The sequence below is a fragment of the Sapajus apella genome, unplaced genomic scaffold, assembly GCF_009761245.1.
Source record: "Sapajus apella isolate SASKATOON/1434 unplaced genomic scaffold, GSC_monkey_1.0 scaffold78, whole genome shotgun sequence".
Classification (NCBI taxonomy): domain Eukaryota; kingdom Metazoa; phylum Chordata; class Mammalia; order Primates; family Cebidae; genus Sapajus; species Sapajus apella.
Genome location: NW_022437018.1, coordinates 2,476,386 through 2,487,213, shown reverse-complemented (window position 1 = coordinate 2,487,213; position 10,828 = coordinate 2,476,386). Strand labels below are relative to the sequence as shown.

The 10,828-nt window shown below is 38.1% G+C and overlaps 1 protein-coding gene across 15 annotated transcripts in view; it reads left to right on the top strand.

Annotated features, from left to right (window-relative positions):
* ANK3 (ankyrin 3) overlaps positions 1-10,828 on the top strand; it is a 677,335-nt gene that overhangs the window by 427,125 nt on the left and 239,382 nt on the right. For all 15 annotated transcript variants that reach the window (XM_032252635.1, XM_032252648.1, XM_032252646.1 and 12 more), the window contains 3 exons: positions 9,345-9,446; positions 9,827-9,925; positions 10,098-10,196. In XM_032252635.1, coding sequence (XP_032108526.1) covers positions 9,345-9,446; positions 9,827-9,925; positions 10,098-10,196 — 300 coding nt within the window. The remainder of the gene's footprint in view (positions 1-9,344; positions 9,447-9,826; positions 9,926-10,097; positions 10,197-10,828) is intronic.

Sequence of the window (10,828 nt, the reverse complement as noted above, 5' to 3'; positions counted from 1 at the left end):
TGTGTGTGTGTGTGTGTGTGTGTGTGTGTGTGTGTGTGTGTGTGTGTGTGAATCCTACCTGAGAGATCCTTGATTCATGCGGGGTTGACAACAAGGACCCACAGATCTTGTCTCCATTTCCTCCCACACTCAAATCCGGTATCAATTAATTGGGCCAATACATAGCTTTAATGATGTCTTTTCACTCCTTAAAACTCTTTATTTCCTTCTGGTATCTTTAGGGTAAAGTTAAATCAGATTCGTCTGGCATTCCAAACCTTCCCTGAGCCTGTCCTTTACGCCTGCTCCCCCCTCCCAGGGGAATCCCCTTTGAGTAGAACTTGTCTGTTCACCATTCCTCAAACCTTTCCATCTCTTTAATTCTACCTACCTTTTCTTCCTTTTATTCTCCACAGGCCAAATCCCCTGTCGAAATCCTGCCTCCTCCTACCAGCTGTTTTCCCAGCTGTATCCAGGATGCAGAAACAGCCCTTCCCAATGAGGGTCTCTGACTTTATCAACCTCTGTATGTTCCTCTACTATGAATTCAGGCTCCAGTTTGCACAGCTAGTTTATAACATTATTGAAAGCTGCATCCTCACGATGGAGGACAAAGACCTACCCTAAAACAGATTATTGTCCATCTTTGTAGGATATGTGATCCTAAGTAAAGCAGACCAGGTGCCGTAGGAGTCCCGAGTGAGAAGGGGTCATGCCTGGTGTTTATCAGAGAAAGTAGCAGATAGGAAGGGATCTTTGAGCTGGACCAAAAATTTAGTAGGTGAGTCTGTTGGTTGGAAAGGGAAAGTGAGGAGGGTTAGTGAGCATTGCTAGTGGAGCATTACTGTTATTACCAATGTCCTGGGTGAAGTCACAGTGCCAGGAAATTTTAGGGGGCAGTTGAGGAATAAAAAGGTTGCTTTCAAGATTAGTGTTGATTTTTGTTTTGTGTCAGGCAGGAAGTATGTGTTTGGGACAGGTTTTAAAGGGCCTGTGAGCCTATGCCATAGAAGTGGATTGGATATTATGGTTTAAAAGCAACAACATTTGAACAAGTGAGGTATGGCATCAAACAGCAATATATGAAACAGGTAAGGGTAGACCTACTTGGGATGAAACTGAAGATAGACACACAGTACTCTGCTGACTGAGCCCTATACTTGATCTCAGTGTTTCTAAACTTCAGGGCTCCATAGAACTCAACTGGAAAACCACTGGTGTTGAGGAAACAGCTGGGCTTGTTATAGAGCAGTCTTGGGTTTCATTTCTTGCTGCTTACTTATTAGTTATGTGACCTTGAGCAAAACATTTAATTTTTATGAAAGTTAGGTTTCTGCCTCTGTAATGAGATTCCTGTTTTGATTGAATACTTAAGAAATAAATGATAATACATGTATAGTAAGACATATTGGATAATAATATATGTCAAATGCTTAGTGAGGTCCCAGGCACTCATTTAATTGCAGTTATTTTCCTTGTTTTGACTGTCTTAGAACCCTCAGTGGTTCTTCATACACCGTTCAGTGCCTCCAGCAAATCAACTAGTGCCAACTACAACCTCCAGGAGGTTTTTTGAATGATCTGGGCATTATAGAGCAAGGGTCTGAACTGGACAGGGAGCAGGATGAATGAGGAAAAAATAAGTCAGCATATTTTCAGCTGTAGGGAAAACTAAGATGTTAGGAAAACAATAAAAATAAGTTTTTGAAGTGCATCTTTGAACTACCACTTTAAAAGTAAGGAGGCTGTAGAGATTTAAATATATACATATATATACATATATATATATTTATTAAAGAAATATATATATATATATGAAAGAAAAAGCTGTTATACTTTGTTGTGTGAATACAGAGTATAGGAGACAAAGCCTAGGACATGCTGACAAAGGATCGTCTAATAAGAGATCTCACATTAATCTGGGCCCCAAATGGTGAGCCCCCAGTATAAGAATGGACAGGAAATAAACCCACCATACAGAAGAGACAGGAAACGCATTCCTGTCTCCATTTGTCACCAGATGGAAGGAAAAAGAAAGTCTGTCCTGAGAATTTGTAACCACAAGGAATTCCTCATATCTATACCAGTTTGAGATCTAAATTTATCCATGTAGTCTTAACAAAAACATAAACAAAAAACCTCAAGCCAAGCATTTATTTTTAAAGTAATCTTGAGTTGATACTGCCTCTAAGCAACGGGCAGAACCAATCTCAGATTTGTCTTTGAAACCTGATAACATTAACCTAGGCATTAAAGAATTACCAAAGATTAGTTTCTAAGGAATATGAGGTCACAAACAACAGTCACAAGCCACAGAAATGTAAATTGCTGCAATCACTTTGAAATACAATTAACTAGAAATTAACTAGTAAAGTTGAGTAAGCACATACTGAGTGACCCAGCATTTATGACCCTAAGATTTAAAAACCTCTTGCCTTTATGCACCCCAACTAGAGCCAGAATATTAATGGCAGTATCTTTCATAGTGGATCCAAACTGGAAACAAGACAAACCTCCATCAACTCTACAGTGGATAAATACCTTGTGTTATAATCACATAATGGACTCTTCTACATTAGCAATGATGAGTTACCCACATGTTACATATCAACATGGAAGACTCTAAGAAACACAACATTAGACAAAGACAGAATGATACATAATATATAATTTTACTTATATAGCATACTAAGACTCTTAAGTACTAAGACTAAGTCAATTACATATTATTTCACTCAGGGAAGGGTACATACATAAATGTTTAAACTATAAAGAAAGGCATGAGAGTGAATGGCTAAAACCCAAGATGCCTTAGGAGAACCACTCATGAAGGGACTTGTTAGGAGTCTTCAACTCCACTTGTAACTTGTATACTTGAGCTGAATAGTGCGTATGTGGGTGCTTCATATATGCTTTATGTATTCTTTTGAATGTATGATATGCATCATGATAAATATTTTTTCTAAAAGGAGAATGGAGAACTAAAAAAGTCCCTGAGATGGAGTATTGAATCAGATGTGTACACATAACTTTCTGGAAGGGGGTTTGAGGGAAAAAGGAAGGAAGAAAAGGTAATCAGAGAGTTACACCAAGATTGTATGCCTGGGTGGCTAGGATAATCTTGGGATGTTTAAATAAAAATGAGGAAATCTGTTGTTCATATCTCTGTCGTTAGCACCTGGCTGTAGGCAGATTGTATGTCTCAGTACACTTTTATTGTTGCTGTTGTTGAGTGTGGGACATGGAAATGTCTTGGGATGAGGATGAGCACTGTGTGGATATGGAGTGCTGGGCTTAGAGAGAATGGTGGAAGCCATGGAAATGATGAGGTCACCTAGAAAGAACATGCATGTAGGAAAGAAATGTGAGCTCTGAACATAATGAACATTTCCAGTGATGGGTTGAGGCAGTGAGGCACAGAAGGAAGTGAACAAAGAGATGACAGAAGAAAAGGTCAAGGGAAGATTTTCAAGAAAGAGAAGGTTATTGGTACCATCAAATGGTTCAACATTACTAGAGGAGAAACTTAAAAGTCATGAAACTTGATGACTGGAAGGTCATTGGTGATTTTGTACAGAGAGGCTATATTGATTAGTGAGAGAAACCATATTGCCAGAAGAGCTAATATGAATTAGTATTAAGGCTATAAGTCAGTGTGAACCTAAACCACTTTTTTAAAATGTTTGATATTTAAAGGAGAACTTAAAAACATCTATTTATTGAGTGCCTAGCTATGCACTCACATTGTTAGTCACTTTACCTGAATTACCTAATTTTATCCTAATTGTAGGTTATTTTATTCCCATTTGACAGCTGAGAAAACTGAGATGCATAGATATTTTTTTTAAATTTACCAAATGCTAAGAGGTAGAATAGCTGAAATACAGATTTGGGCTGTGTGACTCCAGTGCTTTGGTTCTTAGCTAGCCCAACACAGTGGGAAATAGAGGAGATCATCACTTATAAAGGGGTGCTGGGTAAAAAGGAGAAGGAAACTTTTTTGTATTTTGAGTTTTGTTTTCTATGTTGGTAGGCAGAAGACAGGGCACCAGTAGAAAAAAGGAATTTGAAGTTTACAGAAGGGATCATTTGACCCTTCACATGGTTCCCAGGTAGCTGCGAAGGTGAGATAAAGGGAAAGAATAGCGAATTGGCACATCAAGTAGAAAGAGGTTCCTGAGATCGCCCTTGTCCCCCCACAAAGATTTAGAATCAAAAAAGCAGAGCTCTGTTATGTACTCGCTGGGTCTCCAGTCTGCGTTTTTTCAGGTGATCCACTGTGAGCCTGACCTTGAGTCTCATAATAAACTCAGTGAGGAAATTCTGATCCATGGAAGATATATCTGAAAGGGCCTAAAATAGTTAATTTGATGGATGGACAGATAAGTGGATGAACTGATGGAAAATGAATGAATGAATGAGCTAAGAGTTATTGAGCATTTGGAATAGACCAGGCATTTATTAAGCCCTTTCTTAGAGCAGTGATTAACAGCCTAGACTCCAGAGCCAGGCTGTCTGGGTTTGCGTACCTGTCATTCATAAGCTCTATGTCCCTGGGAAAGTTACTTATCCTACAGCACAATTTTCTCATCTACAAAATGGGGCTGGTAATAGTACCTACTTATGTTAGTTTGCTAGGGCTGCTGTGGTAAACCACCACAAACCAGTGGGGCTTAAAATAACCGAAATGTATTCTCTCTTAGTTCTGGAGACCAGAGGCCAAAAATCAAGGTATCAGCAGAATCATACGTCCTCTAAAGACCCTAGGAGAGGATTCTTCCTTGCCTCTTCCCACTTCTGGTGGTCCTTGCCTTGAGATAGCATAACTCAAGTCTCTGCCTCTTTCTTCACTTGGCCATCATTTCTCTTAAGTGTCCATGTGACTTTTCTTCTTACAAGATTAGTCATTGGATTTTGGACCTATTCTAATCCCATATGACCTCTTCTTAACTAATTGTATCTGCAAAAATTGTATTTCCAAATATGGTCATGTTCTGAGGTTCCTAATGAACATAAGTTTTGGGGAGACACCATTCAATCCATTACATTACTTTATGGCACTGTTACAAGGATTAAATAAATTATTATAAGGAATTATAAAGTTAATATATATTATGTTAAGTAAAGAATAATATTAAGTTAATGTTATTTAGGTGCTTGTAATCATGCCTAGCTTATAGTCAGGAGTATGAAATATTATTACTGAGGTTGGCACTCTGAAAATGCTTATTGTTTCCAAACGCTTTCTGCTGAATAATATCAATATTCCACTGCCAGTAAAGATGCTGAGTTACTAGATTAATTCATAATAATGCTTGACTGCATCCCTGAAGACACTTCCTTGAAAAACATACATGATTCATACTTCTAGTAAAATGACTAAATAGACGGGACATTAAATGCTAACAAAATAAACTTTCTTTTTCCAAATTCTTCAGATTTTGGTCACTCAGAGGAAAAAAGTGCTGAACAACTTGTTCACAATCATTTTTGTGCAACTAACTCCTTAGGCAGTAGCCTTGTCTGTGTGACTTTTCATGTGGCTAAGCCCCACTTGTCTTTGAACCTAATTTTCCTCCTTAATTTGTTGACTTTTTTGAGTGTATCTTTAGATATAGCATCAAAAGAGGCATTGTTTTGATACAAGGTTATCAAAAGGTTAAAAAAACAAGCTATAGACTATGTTAAGAATAACTCCTAGTTATTTCATGAAATGACAGCAATGAGATACAATCCACTGATACTGAGTCTAGTAAAAATATTGTGTTTTTCATACATGAAGGATATAAACAATAATGCATAAGTATTATATAGTGCCTATGGGCCAACTTGGGAGAAAAATGATTAAGAATCCAATATTTGCCCTGCCACTTATGCAAGGTTATTTTAGAGGAGAGTAAGAAGCTGTGAAATGAAAGCAAATAAGTCATTATTTGTACCACATTTATTTTGTTCACCAATGTGTATCCAGTTATTGACAAAATGACTGATACATAGTTGAGATTCAGCAAATATTTGAGGAAGGAAGATGTGGCTACATTGCTTCCCGGTGGCTAAGAGTAAAAGGAGGAGCTTACTGGTTATTTTTCCGTGGGCTTTGTAAGGTCATTTCCTAAGATGTAAATTTTCTTCAGGGCAGCCTTCATTCCCCTCTTGCTTTTTCTCAGCCTTTCCCTCTTTTTATTTGAAGTAGGTGGTTGGTATGGTTTTGGTGTGGTAAACATGTTGATATGTAACAGAGGGCCAAGAAAAGTGAAGAAAATTAATTTCCATTTCTGCTTGTATTTCCTAAAGTTCTGAGGTGGTCAATTAGCTATCTCAGAATTGTTTGATATCAGGGTGATTGGATTAAATAGATATAATGCAGGTGTCCACCAGAGAATTTTCTATCAGTAGAGCAGGAGTTCTTAAATGCAAGTTCATGAGCAGGCTTAGCACACCTGAGCCACATGAAATTATGTGCAGATTGTGTATGCAGATATAGATTTGGTGTGTGTATGTGCAATTGTTGAAGAAAGATCATTCATTCATCACCTTTATTAGTCTTGAATCCAGATTCCAAATAGGTAGAGAACCACTGAATTCAAAGATTTGTTTTATACTGATTTTGTTTTGTTTCAGAGGTTTGGGTGGGAAAATTCTGAGGAAATGTGAGAGGAAAATGGAAAGTGTATGAAATTATTAAATATTTCCAGATACAGGATCAATTCAAAGGCTTTTTTCTTGAATTACAACACCTCTTTTTTTTAACTTCTTTAGCTGCTCTTTATATGTACTCCACTTCGGAATTTGGGATGCTTAACTCATAGTTATCTCTGGCAGTTGAAATATCCAGGCAGACTGATGTCATTTGTTCCCAGAATGCCATCAGAGCCCTTCTGGGCAAATTCACTGATAAGTCATTGAGCAGGCACAAAAAAGATGATATTTTATGGTGCAATGAGCCATCCTTGCGTAGCTAATTTAGTTCTAACTGAACTTATAAACAGAAAACTAACCTCTAAATAGTGAACCTCTTTAAAAATCTGCATTCTATTTTTCTTTAAATCCTTGGAAATTTTGATTTGTCCTTTGTTTAACTTGAGCCTTTATCTCTTGTCATCTTCTTAACCTTCTGCTCTAATTAAACAATTTTCATGCTTATCTCAAAATCCAATTTTGTGTTATTTTAAGTAATACCTATGTGTGCTCTCAGACGCCTGACTCGGTGACTCAGTTTATAATCCCTGGTATTCACCTTTGTATCTATCAGATTCTCAACTTAAACTGCTGTCGCTGCTGCTAATAAAGCCTCCTGCATTATTTCAGGCAATAATTTAATTCATAGTTATTTCCACCCAATTTACTTATTTGTTGATTCATTCATTGGCAAAACACTTAGAGGCACTTGCTATATGCTAAGAATGCTTCCAGTTGCAGGAGAAACAGAAAGATGAATATTACACATAGATTCATGTTGCCTTGTGCTGAGTTCAAGGCATGTGGCAACCCAAACAGGTCAGAGTTCAGCCTCCAGAAGCGTACAATCTTTATATAAGTTGGGTTACTATTTATTTAAAGCAGTGGTCCTCAACTGGGAAGACTTTGGCCTCCGCCCCCGAGGGACATTTGGCAATTCTGGAGACACTTTTAGTTGTCACAAATAGGGGGCACTGCTGGTACCTGATCAGTAGAAAATGCTGGTAAACATTGGACAATGAACAAGACAGTCCCCTACAGCAAAGAATTATCCAGATCAAAACGCCAATACTGCCTAGGCTAAGGAGCCCTGATTTAGAGTCACACTGATGATTGAGAGAGGCACACTACTGTAAAAGGGAAGGGGGAAGGCCACCCCAGAGGCAGTGGCCTCTCCTCCGAGGTCCTGAGCAAGTTGACTCAGTGAATCGACCCACACTGGAACCACAGACCCTTCTGAGGGGTAGGATTTCCTTCTTCTCAATTACATTTCCATGAAAGAATTAGAGTTCCTCTCTTAAAGACTGGCATCTTGGCTGCTTTCCAGTTGCCTGCTCCTTAATCTGCCTCCTCTGCTTATTCTGAAGGAGCTCATAATTGAGGGTGGAATAAGGATAGGTATACCAAAATCTGTGATGCTGTGTGGTACATACAAAGAGAGTTCAATGAAATTCATGCTGGGAGCACTGAGAAACTAAACTCCACCTGGGGATCTGGGCAGGCTTCACAGATGAGGTGGCATTTGAACAAAGGCTTGGAAGGCGGTGCTCACCATATGGCTGAAAGAAGACACTTTTCTCTTTTAAGCCATACCCTTCGTGATTGCATTTATAACTGGTGACAAGATGTGTTTGGCTGCTCTTTCAGGAAAACCTGCTTTTGTATTGTACTGTATTAAGCAAGACTTCTTTATAAAGTTTGCAGGCCAGGCCCAGCTTTGCAGTGTCTTTCTTCTCACCATCTTTCTATTAAAGATTTTAATAGTAGATGGTTTCAGCTGTGAAATTATAGATGTTAGAGTTTAGCAGTTGCAAGCTCTCAGTGAGTGAAGCACATGTTTTGTTTTTTAAAAAATTTTATATGTATTTCTTTCTGCTGCTGCTCCTACAGATGGCTATGTACTACAGGAAAATCCAGCAGAACATCATTGCCTACAAATTTCTGTTAGACTGCTAAGTACAACATAAAATATGTCAAGCATGGTGGCTCATGCCTATAATCCCAACACTTTGGGAGGCCAAGGTGGGAGGATTGCTTGAGGCCAGGAGTTCAAGACCAGCCTGAAAACATAGTGAGACCCCTGTCTCTAAAAAATAAAAAAATAGCCAGGCATGGTGGCACATGCCTGTAGTCTCAGCTCCTCAGGAGGAGGAGGTGGAGGATCTTGAGCTTCATTGCACCACTGTGAGATGTGATTGCACCACTGTGCCCCAGCCTGAGCAACACAGTGAGACCCTGTCTCTAAGAAGAAGAAGAAGAATGCCATTTTGAAGTTATTAATTGGAAAAATGGCTGTGGTAGATATGGATAAATGGAATAGATGTTGCATTTCTTCTACAAGAAAATAGTTGGGTCTGTCTTCATAATGTAATTATCAATAACTAAATGAATTTCTCTTTTCCCTCTGGAAATTGTGTGTTGATTTAAGGTGCCTATACATTATAGGGAATTTTCTCTCTCAGTTCAGAATGAATTGTGACATCACACAAGGGGTAACACTGTACCATCAAAAATAACTTTTAAAAAATTTGTCCTTTTCTTGGTTCTTTTACAAAGAACTTTCATTCATGCTTCCATGTTAGAAATAAAAGAGTTCAATTATTTTAATTTGGACCCTAAGCTGGATAGTTTATAAACATGCAGATTAGCTTCATTTTTCATCAAAATGTTTCTCTTTTTTATTTTAGTCTGATGCCAACGCAAGTTACTTAAGAGCAGCTCGAGCTGGACACCTTGAAAAGGCCCTCGACTACATAAAAAATGGAGTTGACATCAACATTTGCAATCAGGTTAGTTGGAGTTATTATTGAATTTTTTACTTAAAATTCTAAAAATCCAGACTTCAAACTCCTTAAAAACTTTCTTTCTGTATGTGAGATTTTTTTTCCATTGAATTTTATCAGCTTATCATTGTCAAATTATTCTCTGCTCTGTTAGAAGAACATCCAGAAATGTAGCCATATGTTCCTTAGTTAATTTCTAAAATTTAGTAAATGATGATAACAGAACAACCCATGTAGTTTTCAAGTACTTTGACTCCTAATTCAAGTTCCTGCACATGCAAATGATCATTAGGTAGGACATTAACATATCTCAGGAGTTCCTGATAGGCTGTTTACTGCTCTATTTTCAACCTGCTGAGTAAAGCTTTTCCTTTACTTTTGATCAGAATGGGTTGAATGCTCTCCATCTTGCTTCCAAAGAAGGCCATGTAGAAGTTGTTTCTGAGCTGCTACAGAGAGAAGCCAATGTGGACGCAGCTACGAAGGTCAGTATCACATATCGAATGCTTTTGGTACCACTTGCCATATTCTATGAGAATTCAGCCCGCAGTAAGAATTGGGGCACAACTCTCATATTTGTCAAATTTGTTCTCTTTGAGGATAACAGAAAAATTCAGTAGATCAGTGAGTTGATATATCTTGGTTTTCATTTTACAGAAAGGAAACACAGCATTGCACATCGCATCTTTGGCTGGGCAAGCAGAGGTAGTAAAAGTCTTGGTTACAAATGGAGCCAATGTCAATGCACAATCTCAGGTAAGCATACAACTCCATGCATAGACATTCTGTTACAATTTACAAACAATGTTCTTTGGGTCAGGTGCTTGCTTAGTTCACCTGTCCTCTAAGAACACAATGCTTAAGAACTATTTTTAAAACAGTTATATTATTCCACATTTTGGAAGGCAAAGGCGGACAGATCACTTGAGGCCAGGAGTTTGAGACCAGCCTGGCCAACGTGGTGAAACCCTGTCTGTACTAAAAATACAAAAAAAAAAATAATAATTAGCCTGGTGTGGTGGCACATGCCTGTAATCCCAGCTACTTGGGAGGCTGAGGCACAAGAATCACTTAAACCCAGGAGGCGGAGGTTGTAGTGAGCCAAGATTGCACCACTGTACTCCAGCCTGTGTGACAGAGCAAGACTGTGTCTCACAAAAACAAAGTTAAATTATTTCAGATTATTTAAAATCACATGTATTCTCATTTGCAATATATAAGTGAGAGACAGAGATTTTTAAAGTGGTCTGTCTATAAAAGATAACCAGTCACAGATGCAAATGTTTAAAGAGTATCTGTAATGCAGGGGCTTACACTATTTTATGATATTAGCTTAGGTTCAATCTCAGTATTTATTAACCTACAAAAGAAATAAAGATGCCTATAAA